Raw genomic sequence first — 19,093 nt, forward strand, 5'->3', positions numbered from 1 at the left:
CGGCACGTGCAGCCGCCGCCGCGCCTCTACCCAGCCGGCTGGCTTCCGCCGGAAGTGCCCTGGACCCGCCGCTCCTTCCGCCACCCCGCTCCCGGACGACCGGCGATTCTACGCATGCTCGCCTGCGCGCGCTCTTCCTCCGTGCCCCCCCCCTCCCTCGGAGGGAAGGCGGAGCGCCGCCGGGTGGGGGGACCGAGCTCCGCCCTCCCAGGCTCCGCGCGTGCGCAGTGCGGTGGCCCTCCTCAGGGCGCCGAGTCGGAGCGAGGCGGGCGGCGGGTCTCTCGGAGGGTCTCTGGGCCGGACGGGCAGCGCGATGGGCCCGTAGCCGAGCGGGAAGGACGCCGTCGCCATGGCCGACCCGGCCCCCGCCCGCAGCCTGGACGACATCGACCTCTCCGCCCTCCGGGTGAGTGGGCCGCCCCCGCCCCGCCAGCCGCCTCCCCTCCGCCGACCCCGGGCAGAAGCGCCCGGCCAGGCCGCGGAGCCTCTCCGGGAGTCCCCCGGACGCTGCTGGGGAGGGAGGGCCGCCTCTGCCTGCGCGGGGGGGGGGGCTCGCTGGAGGGGGCGGGGGGGCTGCGGAGGGGCCTGGAGGGGGGGGCTCTTCCTGGGGGGGTTCAGACTCTGCGCCCCCCCCTCAACTCCCCCCCCCGAGGAAGCAGCGCCCGGTCTCTGGGGGAGGGGCACACAGGAGCCCCCCCCCGCTGCCCCCCCGGCCCCTCCCCCCAGCCCCTCCCGGTGGGGGCCCCGAGGAGGAGGAGGAGGGAGGAGGGGGAGCCCCCGCCAGCCCCCCCCCCCGGGCAGCCCCTCCGCCCCCTCCCGCTGCGCCTGCCGGCCGAAGGGGGCGGCGCTCCCCCCGGGGGGCTCCTGCGGGGTCTCCGTCGGGGCCGAGCGCAGCCTCGGAGGAAGGAGCCGGGCCGCCCCTGCGGGAGGGAGCCGGGTGCGGGCAGCCGAGGGCCGGCCCAGCTCCGGCGCGTCATCCCTAGAGGGGAGAGCCGGGCAGGGGTGCCGCGGGAGCTGCGCCCCGGGGCCCCCGGGCGACTCTTGGCGCTTGCTTGGCCGACCGGGAGCGCCCTGAGCCCCGCTGGCCGAGGGGGCCCGTGTTGGCCCGGGGAGGGAGGGGCCCTCCGGCTGCCCTCCCCTTCTGGAGCCTGCTCTCCCCCCCCCCCCCGCATCCCCGCAGCACCTGCCTGGGAGGGAGGGAGGGAGGGAGGGAGGGAGGGAGAGGCGGCCGGGATGGACCCCCCCCCAAAGCTCTTTCTGCAGGCTGACCTTCAGGCTCCTCTGGGGGGAGGGTCCGGGGTCGGACTGCTCCCCCCTTTAGAGCAGGGGCCTTCTGTTCATCTGAAAGGGTGGGAAGGCCAAGGGCTGCTTGGGGCTGCTTGGCTTCAAAGGAAGTCTATCATCTGGGGGGGGTTGCCTTGTGGGAGTGGGCCTCCCTTCCCTCTGGGGGAGCCTTCCTCTGCTTCCCTCCTGATCCCCCGTGGTAGCCCAGGGCAGCCCCCTCCCCACCCACCACCCATCTGTTTGTGCCAGGATCCTGCTGTGGAGGGGCTGAGCAGAGCCTCCCTCCCTCCGCTGGGGCTCTGCTTCTTCCGTGTCCCCAGAGGGCCCCTCCGCTGGCCTTGGGCTCCTGGCCTGATTAAGTGGCCACCGATGGAAATTTCCCCTCCCGTCCATTAGGGAGACTTGGGGGAGGCTGAGTTGGTGCTGCACCTGCTCTTCCACGCCTGAAGCTGCTGTATCTTTCCAGCCCCAGCGCTGGGGGGGGGCAGGCTGCTCTTCTCCCCCCCCCCCCCCCCCGGTGTCTGTGGGAAGGCGCTGCCGCCTGCTCCCATCGCCCGGCCTCTCCGTCCGCCTGGGAAGGCTCTGGGTGCTGGGCTCCCTCCTGCCACCTTGCCTGCTTGTTGCTAGGGAGAACTTGTTGAGTGCAGCGTGTTGGCCTTCATTGAATCACAATCTCCCCTTCCACGCTTGCCCACGCTGCCAGCCTCCCCCCTGGACCCACCCGGCAGGCCCTGCCGCCCTCTGAGCCAGGCTGGCAGGGAGGGGGGGGGCTGCCCTCTGCAGGGCCACCGCCAAGCCCAGAGCGGGCAAAGGGCGTCCCAGCACCCGTCTCGTGCAGCCGTGGGGTGGGGGGAAAGGTGAGTCTCCTGCAGTGGTCTGGCCGTGGGGACCGGCCTCCCTGCTGGGCCACCTGGGGGCTCCGGTCCTGTAGTGGGCCTTGGGAGAGCCCAGTGGAGCTCCAAGGGGCCCCGTGGGCAGCGGGGGAGCCAGACGGGGGGGGGGCGGCTGCGGCAGGTGGGCCGGCCGGCTCCCTCCTGGCTGCTGCTGTTGGGACTGGGGCCTTTCAGCTAGCTGAGGCTCCCCACCCCCAGGGAGATGTGGAGGGTGGGGCCTCTTTCTCTGTGGAGGGTGGACCTGCCCAGACCGGCTTTTCTGTCTGCCTCTCCCTCTGCCCCCCCCTCCCTCTCCTGGCCTCCCTGGGGGGGGGTGTGAATAAGCACCTGGTGGGAGGAGGGACACTGGCAGGGGGAGGCACTCCTTGACCCAGCTAAGAAGAGGCTTAAATGGGGGTCCCACAGGAGGGGCCTAGTCAGGCGGAAGGGCTTTGGAAGGCCCCTTGCTTCCCCCTGGCTTAGCCCACCTTGGCAAGGCTGCCACCAATGCCATCGCTCGGGGCTTTGTCCCACAAGGAGAAGGAGTCCTCCTCCCTTCTTTCCCCTCCTGCCTCCCTCCCCCGTCCCTCCCCAAAGCCCCTCAGCCCCCTTCCTTGCCTGCCTGGCCTTGGGGCAGCTCCTCCTGCAATGGAGACCTTCCAGAGCCTCTTCGCTCTCAGTGTTTCCTTTGCAGGGCCTTAAAAAGGGGTTTTTTGGCCTTGTGGAATTGTTCCCTGGGGGGGGGGGAACTGATGCAGGCTGGGCCCCTCCTCTGGCCTTCCTTCCAGGGTGTTCCTCCCTCCCCCCCTCTGACCCCTGGTGGGAAGGCAAGACAGGCTCCCAGGTGCCCATTGGCACTTCCAGCAGGAAGCCCAGAGCCCCCCCTGCCCAACCAGCCCGGGATGGGTGAAGCCACCCGAGCCCAGCGTGGCCGGCAGGCCAGGCAAGGTTAAGCAGGCGGCAGCGGTGGGCCTGGCCTCCAGCCAGAGAGTTGGAAGTCTGGCATCTGTGAGGGGGCCACTATTTAGGCCAGGGGGCTGTGTTGACCCCCCTCCCGCCGGCCTCCCCTCCCTCCAGTGGCCATTGGGAAACGGAGGCAGCCAGAGGGGGCTCCGTTTGCCCCCTTAAGCCTCCGTGATGGGAGGCGGAAGCTGCCGGCTGGGCAGAGACAGGCAAGGCTGCCCCAGTGCTGAGCTCAGCCAGAGCTGCCCCCCCCCTTCAAGAAGGCTGCCATGGAGATGAAGGCAGCCACCGTGGGGGCGGAGGCTGGCAGGCTTCCTCCCCCCCCCCCACCAGGCACGATCTGCAGCCTCTCTGGAAAGGCAGGAGGCCTGGGGGGTGCCCCCCAGTGGGACGTGGCAGCAGCACAGCCCCTCCCCTCGAGGGGGGCAGCCGGCCGACGGGGGCCACGCAGAGTCCCTCGGTCCTTGGGAGGGAGGTTCGGTCCTTCCCTGCTCTGCACCTTGGGAGAGAGGAGGGGTCAGCCCGAAAGAGCCTGCCCAGGGTTGGCACAGCGGGTATCAGGCCATCTGCGGAACTGGGTGGGGGTGGGGAGCCGGCCTTGCCCGCTTTCGGGAGCAAAGGTTGCCTTCCTCTTCCCAGGGTGCCCGAGGCAGCTGCCAGGGAGTGTCCCCCCCCCCCCCGGGACTGGCTTGGGAGACGGCTGGGCCTTCCTCTCTTTCCTGTGGAGGACCTGTGTGCATGGGGATGGGGGCCCAGCCGAGTCCCTGGGATGGGATGGGATGGGGGGCTGATTGCGGGCAAAGGAGAGGCCTTTCTGAGTCTCCCCAGCAGCTTCCATCCTCCCACCCCCCCCACCCGGGCCTGGAGTGGGCTGGGCTGGTGGAGGGAGGCCGTGGGGGGGTCCCCTCCGTCCCTCAGCTGACTCACAGCCACCCCCAAACCCTCCCCACTTCCCCCCACGCGAGAGGGTTGAGGAAGCCCTCCCTCCACCACCACCTTTGAAGGGGGGCTGCAAGGGACTGACCCCCCCCCATTCCCTCCCTCCCCCCTTTGCTTCAGATTTCTTCCCTTCAGGGGGGCGGCTGAGGAGGGGGGTCAGCGAATTGGGGATGTGGTCTTATGAGCACTTTGCAAAGAGAGGCCTGGACTTGGCACGGAGGGGGGGCAGTTGGGGGTGGCAGGCAATAGAGGCCGGAGACCTGAAGGTGCCAGAAAGCCCCTTCCTCCTTGGGTACTGGATACCGGGGGAGGGAAGGGGGGCTGGTGTCCCAAGGGCAGCTGCCTGTCAAAGAATCAAAGGGAGCAGCTGCACTGCGTTGTCTTGCTGCCCCCCAGGACAGAGGCGCTGCCAAGGGAACTCTGCTGGGAGTTTGGGGGGCTTTGGGGCAATGGGCCGGCCCCTGTCCTCCCTGGGTCCTGGGGCAGGGGTGCACTGGGACGGGGGCAGCTGGGAGGGCCGAGCCTCAGGGTCCCCAGGCCAAACATAGGCCGGGGAGGGGCGGTGGGCTCCCTTCTCTCGGGGGTTCGGTTATGGGCTGGGGAGTCCTTGGCCCCGTGCTCAGCCGTGAAGCCTAGGGCCTATGGGGCAGCAGCAGCCTCCCTGAGTGGCGGCTGAGGCGGCCTCCCTCCTCTTCCCGGCTCCTCCGGACGATTCTGGCCGGCAGCCCTGGGCAAGAGGCCCAGCCTCACCTTTCCAGGGAGCCTGGATTGGGGTCGAGCCGCCTGGGCCCTCCCCTGCCTTCTAATGAGGAGCTATTCATAGCTGTCCTGGGGGATCCGGCCCTCCGTTACCCTAGATTTGAGGCTGAGCTCCGCCCTCTGCAGGGGACCCAGAAGGAAAGCGGGGCAGCCGGGGGGGGGGCCTGGGGGGGGGGGCTGGGGAGGCTCAGGGCAAGCAGAGCCTGGAGGAAACGGGGCCAAGGTGCAGCAGGAGGCCAGTTGGGGTCGCAGGAAGCCCTGGAGGGACAGACCCCCACGGCCCCTCCCCGGCTGCCCTGGGACAAAGGCTGGAGTCAGCCGGAGGGCGGGGGCAGGAGATGGAGTCCCTGGGCTGCACCAGGAGGGGGGGGAGGCGCCCTAGGCAGAACTAGTTTTGGGGCAGAGACGAGGACAGTGTCCGCTGTGGGGCAGCCCTCTTCTTTGGCCTCTGCCCCCCCCCCCGACTGCCCTTCCTTGCTGTTGCTCAGGAACGGGGCTGAGACAGGAGGTGCCCCCACGGAAGGGCCTCTGCAGGTAGCCGAGGGGAGGGGAGGTGCAGGGGGGTCTCTTAGGACAAGATGCACAAGACTGCGGGGGGGGGGGGGGTTGTGTAGGGAGCTCGCAGCTGTTTTGCCTCCCCAGGCACACAGACGGACCTCTCACGCCCAGGTGCCACACGCTGGCATTCTCTATTGTGGGCACTTCCTGAGTGGGCAGCCTTGGCAGACCCAGGCCACCCCAGCGGGCTCAGAGATGGGGCACCCGCGGCCTCTTCCCCCGTGTTGGCCGAGGCCTGGATGGGCAGGAGGTGCCCTTGGCCTCCGGGCAGCTGCCAGGGTCTCATCCGGCGCCTCCTTCCCTCCGCAGGATCCGGCCGGTATATTTGAGCTGGTGGAAGTGGTTGGCAATGGCACCTATGGGCAGGTCTACAAGGTGAGTGATGGGGGAGCATGCGCTGTGGTTGGGAGAATCCATTGCTGCCCTGGGGGAGGGCCTTTCAGGAGCCTTGTGACCGCGGGGGGGCACACAGGCCAGCCCCCACGCCTGAAAGGGTCTCCTGGGGGTGGGGCTGCCCACGGCTTCCCCATGGGACCCTGGGGGGGTTCTGGCAAGGAAGGAGAAATGGGCGTCCCACCCTATGCTTCTGGCTTTGCAGGCCTCCCTATGGGGGGTCTTGGGGGCTGTGAGCCTCTTCCCAGCATCCCTGGGGCAGAAGCAGCCAGGAGGACCTGCTCTCTTGCCCCCCCCCCCAGCTTCCCCTATGAGCCCAGGACAGAATCGAGGGCGGGGGGGGGGCTGCGGTGGAGGGGGGTAGTGCAGATGCCTCACCGCCTAAGGGCTGCCCCCCTCCCTCCCCCGCCTGCCCCCCCTTGAGAAGCAAGCCAGAGACTTTCCAGGGAAGCCACCAAGCAGACCCCGACCCCCCCCCCCCCGTTTAGCCTTGACGGAGCAGTCCAGGGCCAGAGGGGGGGGGGAGGTTCCTCTCTGGCGAGATTGCTTTTCTTTTTGCTGATCCCCCCTCGCCCCCCCCATGTCAGAAGCATCCACAAGGCCCCTCCAGATGCTCTCTTCGTTTCTCTCCACACCCTTTTTAGGGGGGTGAGAGGAGCAAGTCGCCCCCCCCATTGGCCAGGGGACCGTTGCCCCCTGAGAGGGGCTCTGACACCCCCCCCCACCAGGGGCCGCAGCCCTCCCTTCCCCCCCCTTCTGTGCCAGGGGGGCAGGGGGGAGGTGTACCAGATCGCGCTCTCCACAGTGAACGGGCGGGCGACGGGGGGGGGGCTTTTCAGCCCTGGTCCCTTTGAAAGGAAGCGGAAGGCGGTTGCCAAGCAACAGCTGCCCACGCCAAGCTGCATGGCAGAGAAGACAATGCCAGCACACGGCTGAGGGCAGGGGGGGGGGCTGTAAAATCACCCCGTGGCTCTCCTCCCCCTCCTCCAACAGTGCACCAACTGGGGGGGGGGGTTCTGAGCCAGGCTGCTGCCCAGCAGTGGGGAGCTGGGGGGAGGGGTTTCCCCCTTTCTGCAGCACTGGCTGCCCTTCCTCCGTAGCAGCTGAGGGGGGGGCTGTAAATGGGGGTGCAGATGAAAGCCCCCTCCCCACCCCCGAGAATGGAGAGAAAAGCAGTGTCCGGCCTACCCCTCCAGCCAGGCTTTGGAGGGAGAGGCAGCCCCGAGTCCTCCTTTGGCTGGGGAGGGGGGGGGGCTTGGCCCCGGGTGCCAGCAGGAGTCCCCCTGTGGCCCAGATTGGGGGGGGGGGCTTAAGAGCAAGAGGGACCCAGAGGCATATTCTGGACTCCCACCCTGCCAGTGCAGCCAACCCCTTCCACACCGAAAGCAGCTCCCCCCCCCCAGGCAGAGCCCCCTCCAGGAGGGCCATAGGCTGCCTTGGTGGTGGGTGGCCCAGGTGGGAGAGCCGGGCCAGGAGGACTGAGAGGCTCCCCCTGCTGGCCCAAAGAGCTCACAATGCAGCAGGTGCCTGCAAAGAGAGCCCCCCCCTTCCCTCTAGATTCTTGGGGGGGGGGGTGCCAGAGCCAAGAGCGGCTTATCCTCTGGGAGGGGGGGGCAAGCAGCTCTCGCAGGCAGAGCAAGAAACGGGGTTCCTGCCGGGGGCTCTTGGGTGGGGTGGGGGTGGGTAAAACACCTGGGAGGGAGGGCCAGGTGGGAGGGCCCTTGGGGGGAAGGGGCTCAGAAGCAGCGTTTGGGCCCCAGTGCCAGGGGCCATGCAGGCCGGGGGCCAGATGCAGCAACCACCGAAATTGGGGGGGACCCAGGCGGCCTCAGAGCAGAGCAGGGAGCAGCAGGAGCCCCTGCCCAGGAGCGGCCACACTTTCCCCAGGGCTTCTGGGGCGCCCCAGAGCGGAGGGAGCGTGGGGGGGGGGGCTGAAGAGGCAGAGGGCCACCGGCTGACTCCCTCCTCTCCTCCTCCTCCTCCTCTGCCAGGGCCGCCATGTCAAGACCGGGCAGTTGGCTGCCATCAAAGTCATGGACGTCACTGAGGTAGGCACTGGCTCGGCCTCCCTCTCCCCGGGGCCGGGGGGGGGGCGCCAAGGGAAGAGGCCGGACGCCCACGTGGGAGGGTGCTCTGTGCTCTTCTGATCCGGCCTCCCCCTTGCCTGCCTGCCTGAAAGGACGAAGAGGAGGAGATCAAGCAGGAGATCAACATGCTCAAGAAATACTCCCACCACCGCAACATCGCCACCTACTACGGGGCCTTCGTTAAGAAGAGCCCCCCCGGGAACGACGACCAGCTCTGGTGAGGCCGGTGGGGGTTCCCCCGAGAGCAGCCGGCGGGCCCGACCGAGTGCGCTGTGGCGGCAGCCCTGACCTCCCCCGCCTGCTTCTCCCCAGCTGGTGATGGAGTTTTGCGGGGCCGGCTCCGTGACGGACCTGGTGAAGAACACCAAGGGGAACGCCCTGAAGGAAGACTGCATCGCCTACATCTGCCGGGAGATCCTGCGGGTGAGGAGGGGCTCCTGCGCCTGGGGGGGGGCTGGGGCAAAGCACCCCCCCCTGCACAAGGCCTCATCTCCTGCCTCTCTTCTCCCCCCCCCCCCCCAGGGACTGGCTCACCTCCACGCGCACAAGGTCATCCACCGGGACATCAAGGGGCAGAACGTGCTGCTGACGGAGAACGCGGAAGTGAAGCTGGGTAGGTGGGCTGCCGGGGCTCCAGCAGTTCCAGAGCCCCAAACCTGCAGGGCCCCAACACGTTTCCACGGAGAGCGAGTGCCAGAGCTGAAGCCCCCGGATTGGGAATCATCTCCTCTCCAGATGCCCCCCCCCCTTCTCTCCTTATCTGGGCTCTTGTGGATTTCTGGACTGCAGGAACATGGGGGGGGGCTGCAACCTCCCCAGAGGCCCCTGGGAGGAAAAGCTTGTGGGGTTGGGGTCTCGCCTGATGGGGCTCCTGGCAGGTTGTTCCTTTGAATTGTGGTGGGGTCCCCTCACCCCAGAAACTGCACCGGGGATGAAGCTGCTCTTGTTACCTCTGGCTTCCTGTAGTTGACTTTGGGGTGAGTGCCCAGCTGGACCGCACGGTGGGGCGTCGGAACACGTTCATCGGAACCCCTTACTGGATGGCACCAGAAGTGATCGCCTGCGATGAAAACCCTGATGCCACCTACGACTACAGGGTAGGTCTCCAGGGAACCAGTGGGGCGGCTTTCGTATCAGAGAGGCCTGGGGGGGGGCAGGGGACTTGGGAGGAGCTGGCGAGCGCAAAGGATCTGGAGCAAGGGGGAGACGTGGCTGGCTGGACCAGGGTTCAACACCATTCGCAGAGCTGCCATCATACACGAGCTTAGCATTTGCCAACTGTCAGTCTACCATGAACTGGCGGGGGGGGGGAGGGAGGGATCTGGCTGGTCGGGGGGGTGGGGGGAGGCTGCAGACTCACTGTACAGTCCAGACACACCACCTCGAGATCAAAGCTTGCATCAGCCAACCAGCCCCTCAGCAATTGGTTCAAGTATAATTGGAGGACAAAGGACCAGGGAGGAGGAGAGGGGCTCTACAGGGAAACCAGGGAAGTTTGGCGCGTGAACTTCAGTTCTGGTTTTGCTCTACTGTCATCCGCTTGGCTTAAAATACACTTTTCACTACAACTGGAGTCGAGGGTCTCTCGTAAATACAGAAGCAAATTGGAGTAGATCTGACACCCTCTCTCTCTCCTCCCTCTCTGCAGAGTGACATCTGGTCCCTGGGGATCACGGCCATTGAGATGGCCGAAGGAGCTCCTCGTGAGTGTCTGCGTCAACATATCGGGGCCCTTGCTTTTCCAGGGAGGGATGGGGCCCGTCAACCCTGGCTCTGCTCACCTCTCCTCCTCTTGCAGCCCTGTGTGACATGCACCCCATGCGCGCTCTCTTCCTCATCCCGCGCAATCCTCCACCCAAGCTGAAGTCCAAGAAATGGTACGTCTTCCCTGTGGGCAGCGAGGAGGCAGTGAGGGATGGGAATCCTTTGTCTTGTCCAAGATGGAAACCCCCGGTTTCCTCCCTCCGAAGGGGGTGGGGGAGGATGCAAGGAGGGGAAGGCCACAAGGGTCTGGCCATGACCACCATGCCGGACGGAGAGCCTTCCAGCTCTGGGAACGGCCGAGTTGGGCTTACGGGTGCCGGCCTCCCTTGCCCCTCGGGGCATGGGGGCTGGAGAGCAGTGTATAACCGCAGCCCGTTCCTCCCGCTCTGGGGCAGGTCCAAGAAGTTCATCGACTTCATTGACAACTGCCTGATCAAAGCCTACCCCAACCGCCCCCCCACTGAGCAGCTGCTCAAGTTCCCCTTCATCCGCGACCAGCCCACTGAGCGGCAGGTCCGCATCCAGCTCAAGGACCACATCGACCGCACCCGCAAGAAGAGAGGGGAGAAGGGTAAGTGGGGTGGGGGGGTCTGGCTCCCGGACAGGCAGGCGGGGTGGGGGGTATCTGGACCTGCACCGGGACGCCTCTTGCTATTCCCTCCGGCAGACGAGACGGAGTACGAGTACAGCGGCAGTGAGGAAGAGGACGATGGGCGCGGTGAGGAAGGAGAGCCGAGGTACGGAGGGCAGAGGGGTGGGGTCCGCTCTTTCTGACCCTCCCTGGGGAAGGAGCCCCCGACGTGCCTCTGGGCAGCCAGATGAGCCCCTCTCTACAACCCTCTCCCCCCCCCCCAGCTCCATCATGAATGTCCCCGGGGAGTCCACCCTGCGGAGGGAGTTCCTCCGCCTGCAGCAGGAGAACAAGAGCAACTCGGAGGCTCTGAAGCTGCAGCAGCAACTGGCCGCCCAGCACCGCGACTCCGAGGCCCATATCAAACACCTGCTGCACCAGCGCCAGCGCCGCATCGAGGAGCAGAAGGAAGAGCGCCGGCGAGTGGAAGAGGTGCGCCAGAGGCTCCCCCCCCCGCTGTTTCATGGTTGGCCCCGGTGGGGTCGAGCGCCCGCCAGGCCCCCTGCGCCCACTTACCCACCCGCTCCCCCCCCCCTCCCTCCGTCCACAGCAGCAGCGCCGAGAGCGAGAGCAGCGGAAGCTTCAGGGCAAGGAGCACCAGCGGCGCCTGGAGGACCTGCAAGTGATGCGCCGAGAGGAGGAGCGGCGGCAGGCGGAGCGGGAGCAGGTGGGCTGGGAGGAGGTGGGGCCTTCTTCCCGCCCTTGTTGAGGCACGTTGGTGGTAGTCCCCCTCCCCCCGGGGGAGGGGTTGCTCTGCTGGTGCCCCTCCCTGACCGGCTCCCCTCCCCCCAGGAGTACATCAGGCACAAGCTGGAGGAGGAGCAGAGGCAGCTGGAGATCCTGCAGCAGCAGCTCCTGCAGGAACAGGCCCTGCTGCTGGTAAGGCCGGAGGGGGAGGCCGGGGGGGGGGGGGCGGCCTGCTGGGCAGGGGCTGCTACCCTCCCCCTCCCCCCCCCACAGTCCCGGCAGAGCCTCCCCTGGTCGTCCCTGCAGGAGTACAAGCGGAAGCAGCTGGAGGAGCAGCGTCAGTCGGAGCGGCTCCAGAGGCAGCTCCAGCAGGAGCACGCCTACCTCAAGTCCCTCCAGCAGCAGCAGCAGCAGCCGAAGCCCCTCTACCACCACAGCCGCAGCAGCGCGGCCGCCCCCGAGAAGCCCCCCTGGGCCCGGGAGGTACCCCCCTTGGCAGGGAGGGAGGGGGGGCAGAGGAGGGGGCCGCAGAGGGGCACTGGGCCAGCTCAGTCTCGCCCCCAGGTGGAGGAGCGGCTGAGCAAGGAGAGCTCCCCTTCGCTGGCAGCCAAGACCAAGCTGGGGGCCCCCGGGCAAGACGTCGGCCCCCAGCCCTGTGCCGAGTCGGGGGCCCTCGCCTCGTCCTCCCAGACGCCCCCCATGCAGCGCCCTGTCGAGCCCCAGGAGGGGCAGCACAAGGTGGGCCCCCTCCCTCCCCGCCATCTGCTCCCTCCTCCTCCTCCTCCCTCCTCCCCCCACGCCGCCATCCCAGCTGCTTCTCCCATCGGCTGCTCTCCCATCGGCTGCCCTCTCCCCCTTCACCCCTGCCAGTGGCCGGAGCAGGAGGCTGTGGAGCCCCAGGGAGACCCATGCCCCGGCCCGAGAGTGGGGGAGGTTGAGCCCAGGGCTGGGGTGTCGTCCCCCCCTCCCCCCAATCCTGCCATCATCAGCACGCCGGCCCCCCTCCGTGACCCCCGCGCACGGCCTCTCCCTCCACAGAGCCACCTGGCCCACCGCGTCCCGCTCAAACCATACGCTGCCCACGTCCCTCGCTCCCAGTCGCTGCAAGGACCAGCCAGCAAGAACATGGCTGCCTTCCCTGTCCATGACTCCGCCTCCTCCGCCCCGCACCCTCCTCGCGGGGGCATGATCCGGCAGAACTCTGACCCCACCTCTGAGGGGCCTGCCCCACAGCCGTCCCGGCCCAACACTGATCAGCGAGGACCTTGGGTCAAACTGGACCCCAGTGCCCCTCCCAGGTAATCCGTGGGGAGGGACGGGGGGGGGAGAGAGATGGATGGCCACAGGGCGCCCAGGCAGGGCTCTGGGGTGGAGAAACCCAGCCCACCTCCCCCCTTCTGGACCCCCTTTCTGGCAGGCGGGCAGGGGGGGTTCGTACGCAGAGCCCTTTTCTGAGAGTTTCCCTCAGGTCCTTGGCAAAGGGGGGGGGGTTGTAAAATGATGGTGTTCAGCTGGGAAACCCCCCCCCCTCACTCCCCTCCCCTTTCCCCCAGGTGCCCCAGCGGACGTCCTCCATAGCAACTGCCCTCAACACCAGCGGAAGTCAGCAGCAGCAGCAGCACACGGCCAGCGCACGCCGTCCGAGCCAGGTGGGTCCTCCTACCTGACAGCTGCCTACTGTGGGAAGTGGGGGGGGGCCCTTCCTTCCCCTCCCCCGGACAGGCTGTGGGAAGCAGCTCAGGCTGGGCTGGAGGGCTTGGAGGCCGGCATTGCCCTGTGGCTGAAGCCGCTGGGGAGGAAGGGAAAGGGTAGGGGGACCGGAGGGGACGGGAGCCCCTGCTCACCTCCCGGCCCCCTGGCCACGGAGAGGGGGCTCTGGATCCCCTTGTGACACCTTGTGCTCCCCCCCCCACAGGCCCCGTAGCAAGTCTGCGTGGCACATCCACATGCAGAGCCGGCTGGGGAGGGGGCCCAGGGGGGAGCCCTTTGCCGGCCCCTCCTCTCCCTCCACCTGCCGGCCGGAGCCCCTCTGGGCCAAACACCCAGTAGGTAATGGACCCACTGCTCCCGCCGGGGCTGCTGGTTCGCTGCTGGTCTTTCTCCTGTCTGGGGGGGGGCTCGAGTGCCCGCTGCTGCTGCTGCTGCTGCTTCCTCTGCTAGGCTGGGGCGGAGGGGGGGGGGTCCGGCTGAGCACAGCGTCTCCCTCTTTCCCGCCAGCAACCCCCGACCTCCGGCGGAGCGACCCCGGCTGGGAGCGGGGGATAACCTGCTGCAGTCGGGGGCTGCCAACCTGCCCCAGGCCGGCTCCCTGGAGCGCAACCGTGTGGCAGGTGAGGCCGGACTCGGGCTGTCTTGGAGGAGGGTCCGGGGGGGACGGACTGCAGGACCCCACAGGAGCGATGGGCAATTCTTCCGGGCCTGGCCCTGAGCGTCTCCCCCCTTCTCGCTCTCCAGCTGGGAGGAGGGCGAAGGGAGCGGCAGCCTCTCTGCTCATGCCCAAACTGCCCCCCCCCCCGGTCTCTCCCGCAGCTACCCTGAAGATGGAGGCCTCCCCCGTCCTGTCCCAAGGCAGGAAGGCCAAGGCGGACGACCATCGCTCGCGGCCGGGGCGGCCAGCAGTGAGTAGGAGGAGGGGAGCTTGGAGGGCCAGAGTGGGGGGCGGACAAGGGCCCCAAAGGAGCAGCCGTGCCAGGGAAGGGGCCCCTGGAGGGAGGGGGGCTGGGGCGGATCAGCAAGAGAGGAATTTGGGGGAGGGAAGGCAGGAGGAGGCTTTGTGGAGTGGGGAGAAGGAGAGGAAGCCCCTCCCCTCCTTTCCTGTCCCTGGGGCTGCAAAGGGAGGCAGCACCTCCTGGTTGCTGGGCTGGGGGGAAGGTGGGGGGGCGTCCAAGGAGCAGCCTAATGTATTCCTCCCCCCCCTTCTTTCTTTTTCCTTCTGCATGACTCAGAGCTATAAGCGGGCAATTGTGAGGTTAGTGCCACATCCCCTCCCTCTGCCTCTCCTGCCCTGGCAAAGCTTCGCGGCCCCCTCCCCATCTCTGTCCCCCTTTCCACTTTCTTCTCCCTGTGCCCCTCCTTCCCTCCCAGCCTGGCCTGCCCCTCCCTCTGCTGAGTCCTGGATCCTGCTGGGAAGGTCCGCAGGGTTGCTGGGCGGGGGGGGGGGCGCAGCCAACTGTCCACAATACCGGAGTGTGGTTGTGTCCTCGGGCTCCTCTCGCAGCCGTGTTCTTGGCAACCGGGAGTGGGGGGAGGAATTGGCCCCTCCCAACACCCACAACAGTTTGGCCCCTTGATCAATGTCCGGACCGTCCACCTCCTCCCCCCTCTAGAATTTCGTCCATGCTGAAGGAGCGCCCGGAGGAGGCGGCCCCCAAGCCGCTCAAGAAGGCCCTGGACTACTCCTCCTCAGCGAAGAGGCGGACTCCAGCGAGGAAGAGGAGGAGGAGGAGGAAGAGGAGGAGGCAGGCGAGGGGGAGCGCTCGGAGCCTGGCGCAAGCACCCCTGGGGCCAGGTGAGGAGCTGGGGGCGCAGGGGGTGCTCGGCCTCTCTTCCGGCGGTCCTCCGGGCCTGACGGTCTCCTCCGGCCCCTGATGCTCCGGGCGGCTTTCTCCGGCTGCAGGGATGGCGACACGGACTCGGTCAGCACCATGGTGGTGCACGACGTGGAGGACTTGACGGGCGGCAGCGGGGGCTCCGAGAGCTCCTACGGCGGAGGGCACCATGCTGGTGCAGCGGGTGAGAAGCCTCCTCGGCCCCCTGCATCCTGCCGGGAAGGTGCCCAGGGCTCACTGGGCAGGAGGGTGGGAGCCAGCCGTGCCCCTCTTCAGTGCGCAACACAGGAGGGGGGTTGTGTCCTCAGGCTCCCCGCTCGGCTCTCACAGCCTTGGGAGGAATCGGGCCCTCCCAAGGACCCCAACGGTTTGGCCCTTTGATCAACTTCCCAATCATGCCTGGTGGGCTGCAGTGTAACCGGGGAGAAGGAGAGTGGGGGCAGCCTCCTCTTTGGCCCGGCCCTGCCTTGAGCCACCTCTCTCCCCCTCCAGACCCCCGAGGAGGAACGTGGCCTCCTGCACAGTGACAGCAACGGCTACACCAACCTGCCTGACGTGGTCCAGCCCAGCCACTCGCCCACGGAAGCCAAAAGCAGCAACGGCTCCTCCTCGCCCGCCAAGGACGTGGCCACCGACGTGAGTGGGTAGGGAGCCCCAGGGGGCCGGAGGAGGGCCCTGGCACAGAGCCACGGTTATCGCCTCTCCAGGGCTCTGCCCAGCGCCCTCGGCATTGGCCGCTCCCTTGGCACTGGGATCATGCTGGCCACTTCAGGTGAGAGCTGCTCGGCCCTCTGGGAGCATCCCCGGCTGAGCCCCCCTCTCCCTCCTGCCCTCTCCTGCCTGCAGTACCAGTCGCGGGGGCTCGTCAAGGCGCCTGGCAAGAGCTCCTTCACCATGTTTGTGGATCTGGGCATCTATCAAAGCTCCCCTGGGGGAGGAGACACCATCCCCATCACTGGTGAGTAGTGGGGGAGGAAGAGACGGGAGCTGCTTGGCCACGATTTCAGAGCCACTCCTGGCGCTGACGGTCGGGAGGCTGGGCTGCCCAGGGACTCTGTCCAGATTTGCAGGTGGGCCGAAATGGAAGGGCCATGGGGGGCCTGGGGCTGTGCCCTCCGGTTGGTAGGTCTCCCTGGTCATTTCCGTTCCATGCCTGTCCTCCTGTGCGGCTGGAGTTCTCTCCTGGCCGAGGACCTCGGGCAGCAGCCTGTGAAGTTTCCGGCCCCTGAGCCTCTTGGCCTCCTCCGTTGGCAGCATTCGACCCTGGGCGGCTGGAGCAGTTGCAGCTGGAGGCCCGGAAGGGCTCTGTGGTCAACGTCAACCCCACCAACACACGGCCCCACAGCGACACGCCGGAGATCCGCAAGTACAAAAAGCGCTTCAACTCGGAGATCCTCTGTGCGGCCCTTTGGGGTGAGAGCCGGTGACGGTGGAGAGGGGGGAGGGGGGCTCCCGGGGCAGGATGCTCACCGTCTCCTTCCCCTCCGCCCCGGCGGGATCCACAGGGGTCAACTTGCTGGTGGGCACCGAGAACGGCTGATGATGCTGGACCGCAGCGGGCAGGGCAAGGTGTACAGCCTCATCAACCGCCGGCGCTTCCAGCAGATGGACGTCCTGGAGGGCCTCAACCTCCTGACCACCATCTCAGGTCAGGGGCCGGCAGGGGCAAGAGGGGGGATCCCCTCCCAAGAGGCCCCCCCCCGCTCCCTTTGGGTCCTCCGCTTCCCCCTTCCCTGCCTGGCAATGACCCCCCCGCTGCCCCTTCCCTGCCTCTCTAGGAAAGAGGAACAAGCTGCGCGTTATTACCTCTCCTGGCTGCGCAACAAGATTTTGCACAATGACCCCGAAGTGGAGAAGAAGCAGGGCTGGACCACCGTGGGGGACATGGAGGGCTGCATCCACTACCGCGTGGGTGAGCGAGGGCCCGGCTGCGGAAGGACGCTCCCTTGGGGGCTCACAGGGAAGAGCATCAGGGAACTGCCGGGGAAGGGCAGGGAGGGGCCCTCTACTCCACTTGGGGGGGGGGGGGCTCTGAGGGTCCGGCCCTGACGGGGCTCCCTGTCACCCGCAGTGAAGTACGAGCGGATCAAGTTCCTGGTCATTGCACTGAAGAGCTCGGTGGAGGTCTACGCCTGGGCCCCCAAGCCCTACCACAAGTTCATGGCCTTCAAGGTACCGGCCGGTGGGTGGAGGGGCCGGGGAAAGGGGGTGCCCCCCTCCCCCGGTGCAGCTCTGGTGAGTGATTTCCCTCAAAATCCCCCCCCCTGCAGTCCTTTGCCGACCTGCCGCATCGGCCGCTGCTGGTGGAGCTGACGGTGGAGGAGGGCCAGCGGCTGAAGGTCATCTACGGCTCCTGTGCCGGCTTCCACGCCATCGACGTGGACTCCGGGAACAACTACGACATCTACATCCCGGTCCACGTGAGTGACTCCGTTCCCCACCGCCCCCTCCTTACCGCCTCGTCCCCCGGGGCCAGGCAGGGATGACGGTGGCTCCTTCTGGGCCCCCAGATCCAGTGCCAGATCACCCCCCACGCCATCGTCTTCCTGCCCAACACGGAGGGGATGGAGATGCTGCTGTGCTACGAGGACGAGGGCGTCTACGTCACCTTCGGACGCATCATCAAGGACGTGGTCCTGCAATGGGGGGAGATGCCCACCTCTGTCGGTGAGCTCGGGGGGGGGTGTTGGGGGGCTGCCTGGGTCAGGGGGGGCTGTGGAAAAGCCCAGCACGAACGCTCTGGACACCCTCAGACCGGAGGGCCTGCCAGGCAACCTCCACTCGGGGGTTTTTGTTGAAGGCCTCGCTTTACGGCCATTGGCTCTGCGGTCGTGGTCCTCGGAGCTGAGTCACCTGGAGAGCAGCCCCACGGGGGCAGGGGCACAAGCGGGGTGCTTGGCCCTCGTTCTGCCCCTCCCTGCCCTACCCCTCCCCTTTCTGACCTCTTGCCCCCAGGCAGCAGCCGCTTATCTCCCTCTGCCCCATCATCTCATGGCAGAGTCCTTCCTCCGGGTTTCCCCCAAATGCAGCCCCATAGATTGCCCCACTCCGCTGAATCTCTCCTGGCCACAGGGTGGGACTTTCTGGAAAGACGGATTCCATTTCCTGCTGCCTCTTTGGGGGCTGCTGGCCTAAGGCCATTGCTCCCCCCCCCCCCGAAGCAGCTCCTTTCCTGCTAATCTGGATGCTTTTGCCTTGGGAGGAAGCCCTCCCCCCCTCGGTCAGGACTGCCCCCTCCCTGCCAAAGGCTCTTCCCTCCACCCCACCCCACTCTTCCTTCCCTGGGGGAGGCCGGGGCCTGGGGACAGCTGCCGGAGCCCCACCCACCCCGGATCCTTTCCCCCCCAGCGTACATCTGCTCCAACCAGATCATGGGCTGGGGCGAGAAGGCCATTGAGATCCGCTCGGTGGAGACCGGCCACCTGGACGGCGTCTTCATGCACAAGAGGGCCCAGCGGCTGAAGTTCCTCTGCGAGCGGAACGACAAGGTGGGCCCCTTGGGAGGCGGAGCCTGGCCGGGACCCCCGAATGAGGGTGGGGAAGGGGCCCGGCTCCTCCCCCCGGCCCCCCTCCCAGCAGCTGTTTCCCTCGGCAGGTGTTCTTTGCCTCCGTGCGCTCGGGGGGTAGCAGCCAAGTCTACTTCATGACCCTCAACCGCAACTGCATCATGAACTGGTGAAGCCGCCCGTCCAGCTCCGGCCGGAGGGACCCCCCTCCCCCCCCCGGCTCCAGAGGCCAAGAGGAGAGTCTCCTTCAGGGGAGGGGGAGGCTTCTGGGAGCCTCCGGGGCAAAGCAGAGCCTCTCAGAAGGGGCTACAGAGACCCCCACCCAACCCACAATGCCTCTTTCAACCACCAGGCCGGTTTCCTCCTCTGCCCCCCCTTCCCCTCCTCCCCCAAGGGCCCCCACACATTCCGTTGCAGCCGCGTGTGGGGAAGGCCGGCGGGTGGGGGAGGGCTCTCAGTCGGAGCCCCTCCCCTCTGACCCCAGGACTTCCCCCCCCCCACACACACAGAACTGGAGGAAGAACTGCCCTCATCCCAACTGCAGGGAGGGGGGTGAATGATGAAACAAGACCCCCCCCCCTTACACTCTCACACACACAAACACACATACACTCAAACTTCTGGCAATTTTCTCCCCCCCCACCCCCGTTGTGATCTGGGCATCCTGGTCCCCCACCCCCTCCCCCCTTTTCGCTCTGGAGCCCTTGAGAGGGGAGACTGGCTGCTCTGGGGAGGTCCCCCCTCTCCCCCCCCCCCGCCAGCCCCCAGGTTTGGGCTCCACCTGGATGTATATCTGGAATTTTCTCTCCCAAAGACCAAGAGGGGAGCTGTGTATATTTGCTTTAATTATTCTTTTGTAATGGCGACTTAAGTATTAACTAATGAAGCACTTTAATGGCCCAGCTCCTCAGGTTGGGCAGGGGGCACCTCAGAGGCCTGGGCCCCCTTTCCCTCCCCCTCCCCCCTAGAGCCCTCTGCTGTCTCCTGGAGTGGGGAGGGGGCGTCTTCCCCTTCCCCAGGCAGAGGCCCTGTCTGCTTGGTCCCCCCTCCCACCCCCCCTCCATCCTGGCTAGGCTTGGGGGGCTTCCACGGGGCTTCCCTG

General features: G+C 67.4%; 1 protein-coding gene across 1 annotated transcript; it reads left to right on the plus strand.

Moving 5' to 3' along the window:
- Positions 1 to 207: 207 nt before the first annotated feature.
- Positions 208 to 18,590, plus strand: LOC116521096 (misshapen-like kinase 1). The gene is given in 38 exon segments (XM_032235748.1): positions 208 to 406; positions 5,685 to 5,750; positions 7,760 to 7,816; positions 7,948 to 8,072; positions 8,167 to 8,278; positions 8,378 to 8,468; positions 8,822 to 8,952; positions 9,504 to 9,558; positions 9,654 to 9,732; positions 10,015 to 10,190; positions 10,287 to 10,356; positions 10,475 to 10,682; positions 10,801 to 10,917; positions 11,043 to 11,129; positions 11,211 to 11,420; positions 11,502 to 11,675; positions 11,976 to 12,242; positions 12,491 to 12,539; positions 13,110 to 13,193; positions 13,196 to 13,267; positions 13,467 to 13,555; positions 14,264 to 14,272; positions 14,274 to 14,339; positions 14,342 to 14,445; positions 14,554 to 14,647; positions 14,649 to 14,669; positions 14,978 to 15,121; positions 15,332 to 15,443; positions 15,740 to 15,898; positions 15,991 to 16,020; positions 16,023 to 16,133; positions 16,264 to 16,281; positions 16,284 to 16,397; positions 16,557 to 16,657; positions 16,756 to 16,905; positions 16,996 to 17,152; positions 17,834 to 17,973; positions 18,081 to 18,590. Coding segments are annotated over 38 exon segments (3,990 nt in total). The 5' UTR covers positions 208 to 349; the 3' UTR covers positions 18,165 to 18,590.
- The last annotated feature ends 503 nt before the right edge of the window (positions 18,591 to 19,093 follow it).

Source organism: Thamnophis elegans, chromosome Z (genome assembly GCF_009769535.1).
Source record: "Thamnophis elegans isolate rThaEle1 chromosome Z, rThaEle1.pri, whole genome shotgun sequence".
Taxonomy (NCBI): Eukaryota; Metazoa; Chordata; class Lepidosauria; order Squamata; family Colubridae; genus Thamnophis; species Thamnophis elegans.